This window comes from Bombina bombina, chromosome 7 (genome assembly GCF_027579735.1).
Source record: "Bombina bombina isolate aBomBom1 chromosome 7, aBomBom1.pri, whole genome shotgun sequence".
NCBI classification, from domain to species: domain Eukaryota; kingdom Metazoa; phylum Chordata; class Amphibia; order Anura; family Bombinatoridae; genus Bombina; species Bombina bombina.
Window position 1 is genome coordinate 473,283,301 of NC_069505.1, and position 21,334 is coordinate 473,304,634.

The 21,334-nt window shown below is 40.6% G+C and overlaps 1 protein-coding gene across 2 annotated transcripts in view; it reads left to right on the top strand.

Moving 5' to 3' along the window:
* Positions 1 to 21,334, top strand: part of LOC128666763 (oocyte zinc finger protein XlCOF7.1-like) — a 119,346-nt gene that overhangs the window by 95,397 nt on the left and 2,615 nt on the right. For both annotated transcript variants that reach the window (XM_053721543.1, XM_053721544.1), the window contains 2 exons: positions 9,725 to 9,872; positions 11,826 to 11,915. In XM_053721543.1, the coding sequence (XP_053577518.1) occupies positions 9,725 to 9,872; positions 11,826 to 11,915 (238 nt within the window). The remainder of the gene's footprint in view (positions 1 to 9,724; positions 9,873 to 11,825; positions 11,916 to 21,334) is intronic.

The following is a 21,334-nucleotide window of genomic DNA, read 5'->3' on the forward strand; positions in this document are numbered from 1 at the left end:
ACAACTGACCTCCTTCCCATTCACTTTAACCCGTTGCCGGTTATTCCGGTGGGCAGCTTGCACGGGGTCTGCTTCATGTAGGCTGCCCCAGCATTCTGGCGCCTCTACGTAGCGGGCCACAGGCTGAGGATTATGTGGGATTCCGCCAGCGGGTCTTCTCCAGGACTGTGCTTGATTCGCTGCATTTAGGGGACACTCTGGTCTTTTGTGCCCTAGTTGCTTACATCCAAAGCACCGAATAGGTTGTGAGTAGCCCCGCGAATTGAACCGGGCTCTCTGAGGGTAGTTCGTGGCCGGAGGCCGTGTGGTATAGCGGTGCGCCGGGGGTTGGTAACTGGCAGCTGCTGGGGTGACTGGGGGTCTGTACTCCACTCTAGCAGTGGGCAATCGGTATACTGCTCCCCCTGCCCCTCGTACTGCCACGGATCCGCCAGTGGGTGCTGTATCCGGCACCAAATGGGGAGCTATCAGGGTTAAAGTAGCTCCCGAATCCCGAAGTCCCTGGACCGACATCACCTCATGCAGAATTCCCAGGGGTTCCTCGGCTTGGGTGCTCAACACCTCATGAGCGGCTGGCTCCGTTTGGTAATGGTGAGCTGCCGCCCTTGGGGCCAGGTTCTGTCTGACCTGGTTCCAAGCTTGTCTGCTCCGATTTTGGGTGCACTCACGTGCCATATGTCCCCACTGCTTGCAGGTGTGGCATTGTATATTAGCCCGTCCGTTGTTAGGCTGTAGTCCATGGTGCCTCCTGGCATCAAAATGCTGGTCTGCTAATCTGGCTGCTTCGGTTAAGGTGAGGGGTTTTCGATCTCTCACCCATTCTTGGGCTTCTGGGGACAAGCCGTTAAAGAATTGCTCCAACAGCATCAGTTGTCGCAATTCTTCCATGGTGGTAGCTTGGCTGGCCTGTATCCACCCCTGAGATGCTTGATCCAGCTTGTGGGCCCACTCTGCATGGGAATCTCTTTCTGGCTTGCGCAGGCCTCTAAACTTGCGCCGGTATGCCTCTGAGGTAATGGCATATCTTTCCAAGATCGCTCTCTTCACTTTAGCGTAATCCTTGCTGTCCTCCCTGGGTACAGCGCGATACGCTTCCGCTGCCCTACCGGCTAGCTTGCCTGCTAGCACCGGCACCCATACGGACTGCTCCAAATCATGTAACTCGCACAGTCTCTCAAAATCCTGTAAATACCCATCAATCTCATCCTTCTCCTCACAAAACATTTTAAATGCATGGTATGGGATTTTGGGTCTTACTGGGTTGCTGAGTGCGTCCAAAATGGATTCTGCTCGGGAGGATGCATTCCGCGGACTGTGTGCCATCACGTACTCCTGCACATCTGCCATTACCACGGATAGCATATCCCGTGGTACAGGTTGGGGTAAAAATTCCAGCCTGGTCCTCATTTCCCTCTGGTATAGGGTCTCCTCCATGGCTGCTGGAGGCGTAGCGCTGCGAGCTCTGTCTCCCTCCATCAGCTCAGCAATTAATATAGCCTTGGGTTTGCTGCTGCCTATCTTTCCCCTGGCTTCTAGCAGTTCCTTTTACGTTTGTCTCTTTAGCTTAGAATAATCCATCTCCATTCACTTCGGTCCCTGGTACTCCTTCCATCTTAGTCAGTATTGTAGTAATCCCCCTCTTCCTGAGGTTACTGGCTTGTGTAGTTGCTCTTCTGGGCGATAAGGTTCATTCCGTCGCTTGCCACCAATTGTAACGGTACCAACCGGATACCAAGGGTTAACACCAGGGAACAATGTCCTGCATAGGGAATCAGCAGTTCACAACCCAGCCAGTTTTCAGGTTTTAAACAGAATAACACTTTATTTGAAGGCAGCATACAGATTTATACAGGTTTCTGACCCCCCCCCCCCAGATCGGGGTTGAAAGAATGTTGTACATTAGATAAAAGGGAGAAGCGCCCTTGACATGATACAATAGGATTATATTACTTAAACACTTCAACCACAGGACACTCTTGACTCTCCTTATCACTTAGGCGTTTCTCTCTGGGGGTGATCAAACAATAGAATGCTAAGCATTAATTAGATTGTAGCTGGAGCCAGCCACTTGTGGTTAGAAAATAAAGTTAACACTTTCAGTCCTGACCGAAGGGTCTGTCACAGACAACCTTTCTTACGTTATAGTCCAGAAGTGGCTAGGTTTGCCACAAATATCAAGTTTCAGAACCAATTACGTTTAAAATGGGATGAATACTATAATAATAATTACAGTTATATAGATAAGATCGAAGTGTTCTGGGAGGCTTCTAAGGCCGTTTTACGAGGGGAAATTAAATCTTACTCCCTACATTTGAAAAAAAATTGGAGCCTAACAACTAGACAACTTGCTAATCGGGTTAAGAATGCATATAGGGCTTATATTATAAACCACACTAAAGTTTGTTGGGATGCATATGTGACTGCAAAAACGCTCCATGACACGCATATTAAACAAAGTAGCGTTCAGGAAGAAATGAGAATGAGAGCAATATACGGAGGCTTTACGGGTAGATCGGCGAAATTCCTGGCCAGAACTACTAAATCTTCTCCCAGACATCCAATATCTGCTATTAAACAGGGAGATATGAGATATACCAAACATACTGACATTGAAAAAGTATTCTTTGACTTTTTTCAAGATTTATACAAAAGAGATTCTACTAACCCCGATAAGAGATTGGTATTTTGGGAAAAGATTAAGATCCCAAGGTTATCTTCTGAGGCCAGAGACGCGATTAACGCCTCTATTACTGAGGAGGAAATCACAATGGCAATTAAGAATGTGAAAACTAATAAAGCGGCTGGACCTGATGCCCTCCCCATTGAGTACTATAGGATTTTACAGACACAGGTGACCCCAATATTGAATAAGCTATTTAATTTTTATTTTTCAGAGAACACCAATTGTTCTCCCTCTTTTACAACTGCGAATATCTCATTAATCCTAAAAAAGGGTAAAGACCCGGAATTACCTAGCTCCTATAGACCGATCTCAGTCCTCAACACCGACTATAAGCTGCTCGCATCTATAATAGCCTCCCAATTGAAACCATACATGGGTGATTTAATCCATGAGAACCAATCGGGTTTCATGTCGGGCCGGAACCCCGTAAGAAATACAAGGAAATTATTAATCCTGATCGAATCCTTCTGGATTAAATACAAGTCTTTACGGGTATTGGAAACGGAAGATAAGGCTATCTTAACGATCGATGCGGAGAAAGCGTTCGATCGCGTTGACTGGGACCATTTGTTCTCCGCGCTAGATCGGTTCGGATTTCCTGAATATTTTATTAATTATATTCAATTAATCTATAGTACCCCTTCCTCGGCGGTCATCATAAATAATACATCTACCCAACGCTTTGAGCTATCCAGAGGGACTAGACAAGGATGTCCTCTTTCACCTTTTCTATTCAACCTGAGTATAGAACCCCTTGCCATTCGATTAAGACAAGAACTGGACGGGATCCTCATGGCAGATGAAAAGCTAGTGTTGCTCCTATATGCGGATGATCTTCTAATATTTCTTTCCAATCTTAAGGTCACTATACCCATCTTTCAAACGATTATCCAAGAATTTGGGGAGATCTCTGGATTTAAGATAAACATCTCAAAATCAGAATTAATGTGGCTATATAGAAATCCTCCTTATTATTGTAATCATCCCTTCCTTGAGGTCTCCCAGATTACTTATCTCGGCCTTTGTCTATCTAGAAATCCAGAAGAGTGGTACAAGATAAATTATAGGCCAAGTCTAGACTATTGCAGAAGGAAGCTAGAGGAGTGGACTTCATTGCCCATATCATTAACGGCGCGCGTGACTTTAATTAAATCAGTCCTCTTTCCAAAACTTTTTTATATTCTGCAGAATATCCCGTGCTTTCTACATAAAAAAGATATTAACAGGTATAATAGGGCATGTTCCCAATTCTTATGGAATGGTAAGAGACCACGCATTGCGCCCCATAGACTTATGAATTCTAAGCTTTCAGCAGGCCTTGCTCTCCCTAATATTCAATCATATAATCTGGTCATTTTAGCCAGATTTGCTTTAGACTGGCTAACTGGGAAAGACCAAATTTCCTCGGTTATCTGGGAAAATCAAATTGTGGCCCCGTTCAGCTTGAAGGCACTCTTACACTGTCCCCTCACTTCCCTGCCCTCTAATATATTTTATATGACCACCTTTAAGAACGTCATTGTGGCCTGGCAGAGGCTCTGTGTGGAAAACGATTGCTCCCCCCACATATCACAATATTTAACTATATGTGGTAATCCCGAGTTTGGGCCTGGCCTAACCAATCAGATATTCAAAGCTTGGGCGTTAAAGGGTCTTCAAAATATGTGTCAACTACTAGACACAGACTGATATCCGCGACTGTTCGAAGATATTGCAATACAATATGACCTACATTCACGCGAATTCTATGCTTATCTCCAAGCTAGACACTATCTTCAGGAGCTATGCTCAAAATACGGGAATAATTGGTCCCGGGGTGAGCTACAGGCTAAGATCTCCCTGTATGCGGCAGGAATCTATATAATTTCCCCACTATATCTTCTCATAAATCAGAAAACGTCAAAGACACAGGTAACTGAGATGGTGGCAATGTGGGGCACATATTTCCCAGATATAGACGAACAGACCATTACTGGGAGTTTCCAAATAATCCAACAAAGCTGGGTACCGACCTCTTGGAGAGAGTCACAGATAAAAATTGGTCTTAAAAGATATCTTACTCCTGCTGCTCTCTCCAAATGGTATAAATCAAGAGTCCTTTGTCCTAGATGTTCCTCTTTAAGTGCAGATCTATTCCACTGTCTGTGGAGTTGCCCTAAAATCCACCAATATTGGAAGAAAATATCCTACTGGATGACGGTAACTCTGAAATTGGATCATAAATTATCTCCAATAGATGTTTTCTTTCTGGTGAAATTTCAGGGAATAACCAAGAATTACAATCTGATAAACACTATAATCCTAACGGCTCGTAATCTTATCTTTAAACAGTGGAAAGCTTCTTCTGCACCCACAATGACACAATTTAAAAGTGCTATGATTAATCATTTCACAACTGAGCAATTCAACATTCCCTATCCACAAGATAAATATCTGCCTACATTCTTCAAAAAATGGGAAACACTTGTGAGATCTTTTCCTCTTGCACTTCAGAAAAAGCTGATTAAACCTCTTAGAGACACGGAGTATGTTATGGTAAACATTCTAGCTGGCCACTTTCCTGGAGAATGGGCGACAGATGCTGGGTGAGGTGATTAGGCGGGGCGGGGAGATGAGAGAGTTGGATATTTTTTTTTTATTTTTTTTTTCTCTTTTTTCGTTTTGTGTGATGTGTGTATGTCTGGGAGAGATATTAACTGTTAAAAGAAGTAAAGATGAAAAATGACCACAAATATGTCACAAGTTTAGTATGTTTTCTAGACTTTGATACACATATGATAAATCCTGGTTGATTGTCTAATTTCTGTATTATTTTTATTATGTAATTCACTAATGTAAGGGGGATTTCTGACCCTTACCTTGACACGGATTGTTACTGTTCAAATTTTATATGGAATAATTTATTCATTGTGATGCATTTTTTTATATTTGATTATTGTAATATATTTTCTTTACTATAAAATAAAAGTTTAAAAAGAAAACCTATCTCAGGAAATACACTGCTCCACGCGAGAAGCAATCACCCAAAAAGGGTCTTTCGATCTGTTACAAAAGGGCAGTTCATACGTTTGAAACGTAATTGTACAACACAAGAGGAATTTGATAAACAGGCTTCAGAATTAGAGGACCGCTTATGTCAAAGAGGTTATAAAAGAAAGGAAGTGTCTATTTCTAGATTAGATATAGCCAAAAAAAGCAGGTCTCAATTTCTCAAGTCAGAGGAGAAGCCTGGGAAACAGGATGTATTTGAAGGCGTTTCCTTTATCACTAGATATAGTAACCAGTACCACCAGGTCTGTAATATCATACGGAAGCATTTCCATATGTTATCAGCTGATGATGATCTTAGTGATATTGTATCTAAGGGATGTAGGTATGCTTTCAAAAAAGGAAAAACATTGGCTAATATTTTAGCTCCCACACAAATAAGCACCACAAAACCTGATCAATCATCATGGTTAAGATTTAAAGGAGTCTTTAAATGTAGCTACACATCATGTATAGCCTGTGGATTCCTACAGTGTGGGGAAGGTTTTTCAAGTTCAGTAACAGGGGAACAATTCAGGCACTATTCATGCCTGAATTGTCGAGCCACTTATGTGGTTTACCTGCTGACCTGTGTACAATGTGGAGTTCAATACATAGGACTCACATCTAGAGAAACGCGGGACAGAATACGTGAACATGTAAATAATATCAAAGCAGGAAAATTGACAACGCCATTAGTGCAACATTTTAAAATGACACATAATAAAAATGCATAACAGGATCTGTATATATTATTATATACAGATCCTGTGTGTGTGTGTGTATATATATATATATATATATATATATATATATATATATATATATATATATATATATATATATACACACACACACACACATTTAAAAAGTCAAAGCATAATTGTTGTAATAGTGTTAGCACTCACTGAGCTTTTAAAGTATTAATACAGATTGAAAATAAGAGAGAGAAAATGGAAAGTGGAAGAGGCAGAGAGAGAGGGGAGGAAGAGAGAGAAGGAAATAGGAGAGAGTTACAGAAAGAGAATAAAAAGGAGAGCGAGTGGAGACAAGGAAGAAACATAATTGCTAGGAGCAAAGGGGTTAAAAAAAAAAGAACCAGGACCTGTAGTGAGATGTGGGGAGGGAGGAGGGCAGCAGCACGCATCAAAGAAATGGAATTCCTTTAACTAAATAAACAGTATGAACCTGCTTAGTAGCAATCCCCCTGCCCCTCTTGTCTCGGTTCATTGCTTTTTACTTCATAAAGCTGCACGCAGTGTCATATCAGCACTGTACTGGGGAAGAGAGAAACGAGAGGCAACAGAGACAGGGTGTTTTGTTTACTTAAATTTTAGAACAGTCAGCCAGCAGTGCTAGAAGGAAGCTGGTGGACTGGATCATTATAACCCCATTCTATCCTGGCCAGGGACACACATAGAAAGGATTATCGCCATAGCTAGAGACCCATAGCTAGTGCTATGTAAGGGCGGGAAGGGAGGTGTGAGAGACTTACAAAGTGTGTGTTCAAGCTTCTTACCGGATAGCAGCACACCTCACCGTTGGGACTTGTGATTAATAAAATCTCACCTCAGAGATGATGATATCGCGGCTGATGTTCCCCTCGCCTGACTGCTCAGTCCTAGGCTCCTGCTACTCCAGTTCACCACGTGCCCACACGCTGCTGCTGTCACTGTGCCGCTGAAGTACTGCGCAGTTGCGTGAGTATGCACACGGCCGGTGGGTGGGTGGAGCTGAGCATCAGCCACAAGCCCACAACAGGGTAATCTATCACCCGCCACCACCGGTGTTCTGTATGTGAGAGCCCCCACCACCACCCCACCCCCCAGACAGACGGACGGTACAAAATCCAAAGGAAATAAAATAAATTATTGTTGTAATTTTAATAAAAAATGTAAAAAAAACTGCTGGCTCCAGCAGTATCATCATGCAGGGAGTGGGGCCCCCTTCAGATGCGGGCCCTCGGACAAGGGCCGATTTGCCCGACTTGTCAGTCCGCCCCTGGTTGGCAAACTTTGTAATTAAGCCAAAAAAGTTTCAAAATTGTAAAGTCTAGAATTATACTACACAGGCTTTAAGCCTACTGTAAGTCCTTACCAACAGCTCATCTGAAAATAAGCAATTGCATAATGTTTATATTACTTATTATTATTTATTAAACATTCAGGAATAATGTTTTATAATGATGAATATATATAAGAGGTGTGTTCTTAGAAAACGCCCAGGATAATTCTTTTATCCAATCACAATTTAGCACAATGTATTTAAAGGTGGATTGGGATTATGAGCATTATGCTACGATTACGGCCAGTTAGGCTGAAACGCATCAGCGATAAGCTCTTTGGGTGATTTCCACACACACCACAATGTCCTTTGTTGTTGTGTAACAATGCTTCTTGAGGGGAGTTTCTGTGACCTGCAATAAAAGTTTTTTAACAAGTACCCTGGTGCAGCTCATCACTGTGTCCTGGAATTATATGAAAGCTAACTACTCTTATCAATCTGCAGTGGTTTATTGTTACTGTATCAACCTATGCCTCTACTAGTTTAAACTTTATTGTATGTCCATCTTCTAACATATTAGTAGCTATTGGAGTCTTTTCAATTAGAATTGTAGTTTTTAATGCATTTATAACACCGGTGTTATTACGTTTTTAGAATCTAATTTTTTAGAACATTACTGTTCTTTAATATTTTAACTGCTACTAATGTCTGTAAGGAATTTTTATTTCTTAGTATGAACTCACTTAATAAATTAACATTATTACATTAATCTGCTTACTATCCCTTTTTTCATTTTTAAATCAGGATCCATATTTTCTACCTAAAATTTAAAACTTGTGTGGAATCCCCAGTTCCCATTACTAATTTACTCACAACTATATTTAACTATATTTATTTTTATGCACCCCAACTTTTCACTACAACAATTATCATCCCCACCGCACGTATACTATATACACAGAAGATCTACCTGGTGACATAGAGTCACTTTAAACTTATACTGCTCTAAAACTAATTTCACACCTATTTACTCTCACGATTGAATATAATCTTTTGCCCTACATAAGCAAGGAGAAATTAGCTTGTTTTAACTTTCATTAACACTTTCACTAAGTAGCTTTCTACGCAGCACACATTATATTATCACTGAAAAGATAGATTATTATACTATTTTATTTTTATCATCACACCTGAACCTTATATTATTGGTATTCTCTACCCTAACTAAAAGATTAACCCTTTCATTAACACTTTCACTAAGTAGCTTTCTACGCAGCACACATTGTATTATCACTGCAAAGATAGAAGATTATTATACTAATTTATTTTATCATCACACCTTGAACCTCATATTATTGGTATTCTCTACCCCAACTAAAAGATAGAAGATTATTATATTATATTATTTTATTTTATTTTACCATCACACCTCATATAAGATTTAATATTGGTATTCTCTACCCCAACTAAATATAAATTAATGCAAAGGTCTTAGTTATATACATTTCCAGATTGCGGGTCAGCACCCCTTCCTACCCCACTATAATCTCTTTTTTTCAAAAACTTTTGGTGTAGTCACTTGTGAGAAGACCACACAAGTGAAGGAGGCTATAGCTGGAGTGTGTTAGATTGATCAAATTACCCTATCTATACTGTGTGTTTCAGATGCCTATAAAGTGTGTGACAGAACCAGTCCCAGTTTCAGCACTGAATGAGTTGTGTGTGTATCAGGTGCCTATAAAGTGTGTGTGACAGAACCAGTCCCTGTGTCAGCACTGAATGAGTTGTGTGTGTTTCAGGTGCCTATAAAGTGTGTGACAGAACCAGTCCCTGTGTCGGCGCTGAATGAGTTGTGTGTGTTTCAGGTGCCTATAAAGTGTGTGACAGAACCAGTCCCTATGTCAGTGCTGAATGAGTTGTGGGTGTGTGTGTGTGTGTTTCAGGTGCCTATAAAGTGTGTGACAGAACCAGTCACCTGTGTCAGTGCTGAATTACTTGTGTTTATTTCAGGTGCCTATAAAGTATGATGATGTTGCCGTGTATTTCTCTATGGAGGAGTGGGATTATATAGACGGACACAAGGAGCTTTACAAGGACGTCATTATGGAGACTCGCCAAGCACTAAGGACTATGGAGATCCCAGGAAACGAGAGCGCAGGTAACACTGTGTAGTGATAAATATCTCACTCAGGAAATGCACAGACACTACTGACGTGACTGACAGAGTGTAAATCTCCAGTGTATCCATAAATCACCAGTGAGTGTGTGAACTTATAAATGTCTGATCATAAACAAGATTTATACCTGTTCTGTCCTGACAACAGGGGTACACTTGCAATAGTACTGAGAAACTGAACCTGACACAAAATGCAGTCTAACAATAGCAGTGTTTATTATGAACTTATTTTAATTAGATAAAGCATTAATCAACTTAAAAACAAGGTGATGGTTAAACTATAAACGTTACTAAGGATTTTGAATAAGGCATTAATATTAGCGTACAAGAGTAAGCAGAATAACTGCTATGGCCAGATACAGCATCACCACTCAGCAGATGTGATAGGTGTTTCTCAGATGTTGCCCAAAAAAACTCTCCTTTGACCTAACCCTGCCCCCCCTTAGCATTTCTAATTAATTAAACTGTTAGTGTAGCAGGCATGTCTACGTATCATGTCAATCATAATTTGTAGCAATTGTTAGTATTTCTCAAAACAAAAAATGAATCCTCTCGCATACCGATTCCCACACCAGTACCCCTCAATGGAATGCGATCCCCCTTCTCCTTCGAGATAAGCACACTGTCTGCGAACAAGACAGTGTGAGTAGAACAGAGTAAAATACATGTGTAATTTTCCTTAAAGGCATTTCTATTAAAGGCAAATATGTACATACATATACTAAATATATGTATGAACACTGTATGTATATGTGTTCTAAAAAGCAAAGGCGTACTTTAAAGGGACACTGAACCCAAATTTTTTTTTTGTGATTGAGATAGAACACGAAATTTTAAGAAACTTTCTAATTTACTCCTATTAAATTTTCTTCATTCTCTTGGTATCTTTATTTGAAATGCAAGAATGTAAGTTAAGATGCCGGCCCATTTTGGTGAACAACCTGGGTTGTTCTTGCTGATTGGTGGATAAATTCATCCACCAATAAAAAAGTGCTGTCCAGAGTTCTGAACAAAAAAAGCCCAGATGCCTTCTTTTTCAACTAAAGATAGCAAGAGAACGAAGAAAAAAATGATAATAGGAAAAATTTGGGTTCAGTGTTCCTTTAACCTGCTAATACATTGACTATTGATTCATTATTTGTGTCTGGAATCATGAAACGTTTCCCATCCCTTAATAATACCCAACATAACTAGAACATTTTTTAAAGGGGTACGAGAGGCAAACATTTAATTTTGTCAGGAAGCAATTATACATTAAAGGGACACTGTACACTAACTATATTTTTCTTTGCATAACTGTTTTGTAGATGATCCATTTATATAGCCCATCTGGGAGTGTTTTTGTAACAGTGTATAGTTTTGCTTATTTTTTTAATAATATTGTGCTGATTTTCAGACTCCTAACCAAGTCAAGTCAGATATATATACTGATGTCTACAGATTCCTGCTCACTCTTGTTTGTGTAATGGGGCTTTTCATATGCAAGGGAGGGGGGCTGTCTGCTGTTCCCGCTTTCTCAGCCCCTTTCACTGGGTGTCCCAGCCTAATCTCATCAACAGTGCTAAACTGGGAGCTTCTAAGTATGTTTTTAAAAGGTTTTTTTACTGGATTTGTAGATCAGTATCTGTGCATATTCTTCATTATAGTAGTGTCTGTTATATGCAGTTATATGAAAATTGGTGTAAACTGTCCCTTTAAAATTTTCATATGCATAAACCTATTTATGTAGCAGACTAGCAGGAAATGCATGTTGCATTTTAAGGTTTTGATGCTATATTAGCAGTTTCTGCAAATGTGATAGGAAATAATAGATTTATTTAGCAACAGATCATATTTTCTGTAAAAAATAAATAAATACATTTTATTATCAGGTACTTTCATATACAATAAAAAGTGTTTCATGATTATCAAAATAAACTAAATTGTATTTATTAGAATCAACAGATCACAGTGATGACACAGGAGCACAAGGAGATCTCGTGCAGGATATTCAGCCAGTGGAGACCCCATCAGACGTCTCTGCAGGTGAGAAATCTATGGCAGAAACTACTGTTATTTATTTATTTGCAATGTTAAAACGCAGATTCAGAAATGATCTAATTCCCGTAAATAATGATGTAACTGATGGACCACAAGACAGACAGATATCAGCTATAAAATACGAATGTCCTTTTAGAATTATACTAATTTGGAACAGTGATAAAAGGTAAAACACATAACGTGGGACTCGGTGAGATATGAGGAGGAAAACTACACAGCAGTTTTTTTTTACATGATCCTTGTATTCTGGTCCAGTAGTTTAATGGACATTATAGAACAAACTATCCTGTAATTCTGAAATTCCCAGATATGCTGAAAGGAAACAAACTCTGTTAAAGGTCAGCTTAGTCTGTATTTCATCACTGATAGATCAGCGGAGCCAGTCTGGGGGTATGTCAAGCTTCTGATTGTTACATAAACACTATGGGCTCCATTTATCAAGCTGCGTATGCAGCTGTGGTGCCCCTTCAGTGCAGGTTTGCATGAATACTAGTGCTGTATTGTACCCATGTCAGGTATCAGGACTGTTAAAATAGTAGTGCAGTATTGTACCCATGCCAGGTATAGGGACTGTTGGAATACTAGTGTTGTATTGTCCCCATGTCAGCTATAGGGGCTGTTGGAATACTAGTGCTGTATTGTCCCCATGTCAGGTATAAGAATTGTTGGAATACTAGTGCTGTATTGTACCCATGTCAGGTACAAAAGGACTGTTGAAATACTAGTGCTGTATTGTCATCATGTCTGATAAAGGGGCTTTTGGAATCCTAATTCTATATTATCACCATGTCAGGTATAGGGGCTGTTGGGATACTAATGCTTTATTGTACCCATGTCAGATATTGGGGCCGTTGAAATACTAGTGCTGTATTATCCCCATGTCAGGTATAAGGGCTGTTGGAATACTAGTGCTGTATTATCCCCATGTCAGGTAAAGGGGCTGTTGGGATACTAGTGCTGTATTGTACCCATGTCGGGTATAGGGGATGTTGGAATATTGGTCCTTTATCTACCCCCCCCCCACACCCCAGTTTTTTCTTAAATGGTTCAAAAGTATAGGATATATGTCAAGGTGTGTATATACACACATAAATATAAATATATTATGAGGAAGGGGATATTTAGTCCCCGAAACGTCACTACTTTTCACAGTAAATTTTTTCCTAAAAAGACCTGAGTGTGCAAGTTTTTTGTTTATATATATATATATATATATATATATATATATATATATATATATATATATATATATATATATATATATATATATATATATATATATATATCTCAAATACCTGAAAACAATAAAAATTATTTTGTTGAATATTAATATGAATTACGTTTTTTACTGTGTATTTACTGTAAATATTTTGCATTCCAATGTTCTTCACATAGGATAAAATGTCCTTTTGTATTTAAGAAAAAAATATAGATATGCAGTACTGTGCAAAAGTCTTAGGCCACCATTAGATTTGTTGTTTTAGCAATGGTATAATGACCGTATATAATTATATCTGTCTCTTTATTAGAATACAACCAGAAAATACAGGATATTTGTATGCACTATTAAAAAACAGAAAAAAAACAGAAAAACAGCTTCTATAGGCTAAAGTGGCAAGTGTTTAGTGTGACCTCCCCACTTGAGCAATAGCAGGAACCTGGCTCTCGTAAACCTAAATGGAATAGAACCCTAATTAATGTCATTGCTAACACCTGTATTTGCTCTACTATTTCATGTCAAAATGACTGCTGTGAAAAAGGTCAATTACACTAGGTTTGTGCAAGACATGCTTGAGTATTACATACACATGTGGTATGAGTTTAATTCATTGGAAGCTTGCTAATAAGACCAACTTTCAATCACATCATTCCATCACAGAATTTGACAGACATAAAATCATACTTTTGCATTAGCAAGGCCACTCCCAAAGGGAAATCAGCAAACAAACTGGATACTCAAGATGTGGTATTCAAGCCGTTATAAAGAAATTTGAAGAATCAGAAGAGGTCAAGGACAAAAAAAGGAATGGAAGGCCAAGAAAACTTTAAAAATCTGATGAGAAGCTTCTCAGAGTTTCTTCTTTGAGAGACTGGAATAAGTCCAGCATGGACCTGACTCATCTGCCAGCTTCATCGGGATGCCAAGTTGACCCTTCTACAGTCCGAATAAGCTTGATTAGGAATGTTTTTTGTGGAAAGGTAGCAGCCAAGAAACCACTTTTTTGGAAGGGGAACAGGGTGAAAAGGCTAAGATATACTAAAGCTCACAAAGATTGGAATGAAGATCAGTGGAAAAGAGTATTATGTGACAAATCGAATTTTAAAATTTTTGGGTCCAATCGTTGACAATATGTGAGAAAAAGAGTTGAAGAGAAATGGAAGAATGAGCGCTTGTGGCCTTCAGTAAAACATAGTGGAGGGTCTGTCCTGGTTTGGGGCTGCATTTCTGCCAGTGGTGTTGGCAATATTGTCCAAATTGATGGGATCATGAATGCTGAAAAGTACAGACAGGTTTTAATTCATCATGCCATTCCTTCTGGAAAGTGCCTGATGGTTTTATTTTTAAGCATGATAACGATCCCAAGCACACTGCTAATGCAGTGAAACCATATTTGGAGAGAAACACAGCTGATAAATCACTGACAGTCATGGACCGGCCTCCACGGAGTCCAGACCTGAATATTATAGAGGCAGTAAGGGATCACCTGGACAAAGAACGAAATAAAAGACAACCTAAATCTAAAGAAGAACTCTGGGAAGTGCTGAAATAATATAATATGCCAGAAGATTACTTCAGAAAACTTCAGGACAGTCTCCCCAAAAGAGTTCAAGATGTGCTTAGTGTAAAGGGAGGTCACACTAAATACTGACTTTTGCCAGAAGAAGCCATTTTGTTCTGAAAATTGTGGTTTTCTTTTATATTTTGTGTACATATTTCCTGTATTTACTGTTATTATCTTAATAAAGAGAAAAAATAAATATAAATGGTCATTAAAACTTTGCTAAAACAACAAATCTAATGATGGCCTAAGACTTTTGCACAGTACTGTATATATAAAAAGTAAAATAAATGTAGCCACGAAACAGCAAGCGCTACCCAGGGTGCTGAACCAAAAACGATCCTGCTTTCTTCTGTTATGTGTGATCAGTCCACGGGTCATCATTACTTCTGGGATATTATCTGCTCCCCTACAGGAAGTGCAAGAGGATTCACCCAGCAGAGTTGCTATATAGCTCCTCCCCTCTACGTCACCTCCAGTCATTCTCTTGCACCCAAAGACTAGATAGGAGGTGTGAGAGGACTATGGTGATTATACTTAGTTTTTATAACTTCAATCAAAAGTTTGTTATTTTACAATAGCACCGGAGCGTGTTATTACTTCTCTGGCAGAGTTTGAAGAAGAATCTACCAGAGTTTTTCTTATGTTTTAACCGGAGTAGTTAAGATCATATTGCTGTTTCTCGGCCATCTGAGGGAGGTAAAAGCTTCAGATCAGGGGACAGCGGGCAGTTGAATCTGCATTGAGGTATGTAGCAGTTTTTATTTTCTGAATGGAATTGATGAGAAAATCCTGCTATACCGTTATAATGACATGTATGTATACTCTACACTTCAGTGTTCTGGGGATGGTATTTCACCGGAATTACTCTGTAAAAATACATTACACCTTTTAATAGGTATTTAATTCATGTTAAACGTTTTTGCTGGAATGTAGAATCGTTTGCATTTCTGAGGTACTGAGTGAATAAATATTTGGGCATTATTTTTCCACTTGGCAGTTTGCTTGTTTTGATTATGACAGTTTCGTTTCTCTCTCACTGCTGTGTGTGAGGGGGAGGGGCCGTTTTTGGCGCTCTTTGCTACGCATCAAAAATTTCCAGTCAGTTACACTTATATTTTCTGCATGATCCGGTTCATCTCTAACAGAACTCAGGGGTCTTCAAACTTCTTTGAAGGGAAGTAGATTCTCTCAGCAGAGCTGTGAGATTTATATAGTGACTGTGTTTTAAAACGTTGCTCTGTGATTTTTATGTTTAAAATTTAATTAGTATTGCTTTACTAATGGGAACAAACCTTTGCTAACAAGTTATGTTGTTTTTAAAGAGTGATGCTATAACTGTTTTTCAGTTCATTATTTCAACTGTCATTTAATCGTTTAGTGCTTCTTTGAGGCACAGTACGTTTTTTGTTAAATAAGATTGTAACCAAGTTGCATGTTTATTGCTAGTGTGTTAAACATGTCTGATTCAGAGGAAGATACCTGTGTCATTTGTTCCAATGCCAAGGTGGAGCCCAATAGAAATTTATGTACTAACTGTATTGATGCTACTTTAAATAAAAGCCAATCTGTACAAATTGAACAAATTTCACCAAACAGCGAGGGGAGAGTTATGCCGTCTAACTCGCCTCACGTGTCAGTACCTGCGTCTCCCGCCCGGGAGGTGCGTGATATTATGGCGCCTAGTACATCTGGGCAGCCATTACAGATAACATTACAAGATATGGCTACTGTTATGACTGAAGTTTTGGCTAAGTTACCAGAACTAAGAGGCAAGCGTGATCACTCTGGGGTGAGAACAGAGTGCGCTGATAATTCTAGGGCCATGTCTGATACTGCGTCACAGCTTGCAGAGCATGAGGACGGAGAGCTTCATTCTGTAGGTGACGGTTCTGATCCAAGCAGATTGGATTCAGATATTTCAAATTTTAAATTTAAATTGGAAAACCTCCGTGTATTACTAGGGGAGGTCTTAGCGGCTCTTAACGATTGTAACACTGTTGCAATACCAGAGAAAATGTGTAGGTTGGATAAATACTTTGCGGTACCGGCGAGTACTGACGTTTTTCCTATACCTAAGAGATTAACTGAAATTGTTACTAAGGAGTGGGATAGACCCGGTGTGCCGTTCTCACCCCCTCCAATATTTAGAAAGATGTTTCCAATAGACGCCACCACACGGGACTTATGGCAAACGGTCCCTAAGGTGGAGGGAGCAGTTTCTACTTTAGCTAAGCGCACCACTATCCCGGTGGAGGATAGCTGTGCTTTTTCAGATCCTATGGATAAAAAATTAGAGGGTTACCTTAAGAAAATGTTTGTTCAACAAGGTTTGATATTGCAACCCCTTGCATGCATCGCGCCGATTACGGCTGCGGCAGCATTTTGGATTGAGTCTCTGGAAGAGAACCTTAGTTCCGCTACGCTGGACGACATTACGGACAGGCTTAGAGTCCTTAAACTAGCTAATTCATTCGTTTCGGAGGCCGTAGTACATTTAACCAAACTTACGGCTAAGAATTCAGGATTCGCCATTCAGGCACGTAGGGCGCTGTGGCTAAAATCCTGGTCGGCTGATGTAACTTCTAAGTCCAAATTACTTAATATACCTTTCAAGGGGCAAACTTTATTTGGGCCCGGTTTGAAAGAAATTATCGCTGACATTACAGGAGGTAAGGGCCACGCTCTACCTCAAGACAAGGCCAAAGCTAAGGCTAGACAGTCTAATTTTCGTCCCTTTCGGAATTTCAAAGCAGGTGCAGCATCAACTTCCACTGCACCAAAACAGGAAGGAGCTGTTGCTCGTTACAGACAAGGCTGGAAACCTAACCAGTCCTGGAATAAGGGCAAGCAGGCCAGAAAACCTGCTGCTGCCCCTAAGACAGCATGAACCGAGGGCCCCCGATCCGGGACCGGATCTAGTGGGGGGCAGACTCTCTCTCTTCGCCCAGGCTTGGGCAAGAGATGTCCAGGATCCCTGGGCGCTAGAGATCATATCTCAGGGATACCTTCTAGACTTCAAATTATCTCCCCCACGAGGGAGATTTCATCTGTCAAGGTTGTCAACAAACCAAATAAAGAAAGACGCGTTTCTACGCTGTGTACAAGATCTATTATTAATGGGAGTGATCCATCCGGTTCCGCGGTCGGAACAAGGACAAGGGTTTTACTCAAACCTGTTTGTGGTTCCCAAAAAAGAGGGAACTTTCAGGCCAATCTTGGATTTAAAGATCCTAAACAAATTCCTAAGAGTTCCATCGTTCAAAATGGAAACTATTCGGACAATCTTACCCATGATCCAAAAGGGTCAGTACATGACCACAGTGGATTTAAAGGATGCTTACCTTCACATACCGATTCACAAAGATCATTACCGGTATCTAAGGTTTGCCTTCTTAGACAGGCATTACCAGTTTGTAGCTCTTCCATTCGGATTGGCTACGGATCCAAGAATCTTCACAAAGGTTCTGGGTGCCCTTCTGGCGGTTCTGAGACCGCGAGGAATTTCGGTAGCTCCGTACCTAGACGACATTCTGATACAAGCTTCAAGCTTTCAAACTGCCAAGTCTCATACAGAGTTAGTTCTGGCATTTCTAAGGTCGCATGGATGGAAAGTGAACGAAAAGAAGAGTTCTCTCTTGCCTCTCACAAGGGTTCCATTTTTGGGGACTCTTATAGATTCCGTAGAAATGAAGATTTATCTGACAGAAGACAGATTAACAAAGCTTCTAAATGCATGCCGTGTCCTTCATTCCATTCAACTCCCGTCAGTAGCTCAATGCATGGAGGTGATCGGCTTAATGGTAGCAGCAATGGACATAGTTCCCTTTGCACGCCTACATCTCAGACCGCTGCAATTGTGCATGCTGAGTCAGTGGAATGGGGATTACTCAGATTTGTCCCCCACTCTGAATCTGGATCAAGAGACCAGAAACTCTCTTCTATGGTGGCTTTCTCGGCCACATCTGTCCAGGGGGATGCCTTTCAGCAGGCCGGACTGGACAATTGTAACAACAGACGCCAGCCTTCTAGGTTGGGGCGCTGTCTGGAATTCTCTGAAGGCTCAGGGACAATGGAGTCAGGAGGAAAGTCTCCTGCCAATAAACATTCTGGAATTGAGAGCAGTTCTCAATGCCCTTCTAGCTTGGCCCCAGTTAAAGACTCGGGGGTTCATCAGGTTTCAGTCGGACAACATCACGACTGTAGCTTACATCAACCATCAGGGAGGGACAAGAAGCTCCCTAGCAATGATAGAAGTATCAAAGATAATTCGCTGGGCAGAGTATCACTCTTGCCACCTGTCAGCAATCCACATTCCGGGAGTGGAGAACTGGGAGGCGGATTTCTTGAGTCGCCAGACTCTTCATCCGGGGGAGTGGGAACTTCATCCGGAGGTCTTTGCCCAAATACTTCGACGTTGGGGCAAACCAGAGATAGATCTCATGGCGTCTCGCCAGAACGCCAAACTTCCTCGCTACGGATCCAGATCCAGGGATCCGGGAGCGGTTCTGATAGATGCTTTGACAGCACCTTGGAACTTCAGGATGGCTTATGTGTTTCCACCCTTCCCGCTGCTTCCTCGATTGATTGCCAAAATCAAACAGGAGAGAGCATCAGTGATTCTAATAGCGCCTGCATGGCCGCGCAGGACTTGGTATGCAGATCTAGTGGACATGTCATCCTGTCCGCCGTGGTCTCTACCTCTAAGACAGGACCTTCTGATTCAGGGTCCATTCAAACATCAAAGTCTAACTTCTCTGAAGCTGACTGCTTGGAAATTGAACGCTTGATTTTATCAAAACGTGGGTTTTCTGAGTCGGTTATTGATACCCTGATACAGGCTAGGAAGCCTGTTACCAGAAAGATTTACCATAAAATATGGCGTAAATACCTATACTGGTGTGAATCCAAAGATTACTCCTGGAGTAAGGTTAGGATTCCTAGGATATTGTCTTTTCTACAAGAAGGTTTAGAAAAGGGTTTATCGGCTAGCTCATTAAAGGGACAGATCTCAGCTCTGTCCATCTTGTTACACAGGCGTCTGTCAGAAAATTCAGACATCCAGGCCTTTTGTCAGGCTTTAGCTAGGATCAAGCCTGTGTTTAAAACTGTTGCTCCGCCATGGAGTTTAAACTTAGTTCTTAACGTTTTACAGGGTGTTCCGTTTGAACCCCTTCATTCCGTTGATATAAGATTGTTATCTTGGAAAGTTCTATTTTTAAGGGCTATTTCCTCGGCTCGAAGAGTCTCTGAGTTATCAGCCCTTCATTGTGATTCTCCTTATCTGATCTTTCACTCAGACAAGGTAGTTCTGCGTACTAAACCTGGGTTCTTACCTAAGGTTGTCTCTAACAGGAATATCAATCAAGAGATTGTTGTTCCATCCTTGTGTCCAAATCCTTCTTCAAAGAAGGAACGTCTTCTACACAATCTGGATGTAGTTCGTGCCCTCAAGTTCTACTTGCAGGCAACTAAAGATTTTCGCCAAACTTCTTCCCTGTTTGTCGTTTATTCTGGACAGAGGAGAGGTCAAAAAGCTTCTGCTACCTCTCTCTCTTTTTGGCTTCGTAGCATAATACGTTTAGCCTATGAGACTGCTGGACAGCAGCCTCCTGAAAGAATTACAGCTCACTCCACTAGAGCTGTGGCTTCCACTTGGGCCTTTAAGAATGAGGCCTCTGTTGAACAGATTTGCAAGGCTGCAACTTGGTCTTCGCTTCATACTTTTTCCAAATTTTACAAATTTGACACTTTTGCTTCTTCGGAGGCTATTTTTGGGAGAAAGGTTCTTCAGGCAGTGGTTCCTTCTGTATAATGAGCCTGCCTATCCCTCCCGTCATCCGTGTACTTTTGCTTTGGTATTGGTATCCCAGAAGTAATGATGACCCGTGGACTGATCACACATAACAGAAGAAAACATAATTTATGCTTACCTGATAAATTCCTTTCTTCTGTTGTGTGATCAGTCCACGGCCCGCCCTGTTTTTTAAGGCAGGTACATATTTTTTAAATTATAATTCAGTCACCACTACACCCTTGGCTTCTCCTTTCTCGTTGGTCTTTGGTCGAATGACTGGAGGTGACGTAGAGGGGAGGAGCTATATAGCAACTCTGCTGGGTGAATCCTCTTGCACTTCCTGTAGGGGAGCAGATAATATCCCAGAAGTAATGATGACCCGTGGACTGATCACACAACAGAAGAAAGGAATTTATCAGGTAAGCATAAATTATGTTTTTTCGAATAAAGATACCAAGAGAACGAAGAAAAATTGATAATAGGAGTAAATTAAAATTGCATGCTCTATCTGAATTATTAAAGAAACAAAATGGGTTACATATCCCTTTAAACTATATAACTGTTTAACAGAGGGAAAAGTACCAGAGTGTGTGTGTTTGGAGTTCTTGTCTGTTTGGGAAATACACAAACTGTTTTATAGTAAAGTTATAAAAACATAATTTATGCTTACCTAATAAATTCATTTCTTTCATGCTGGTGAGAGTCCACGATCCATTACTCCTGGGAATTACTCCTCCTGGCCACTAGGAGGAGGCAAAGATTCCCAAGCCCCAAGAGCTCTATAAAACTCCTCCCACCTTACCAAGAACTAGTCTGATGTACAGCCA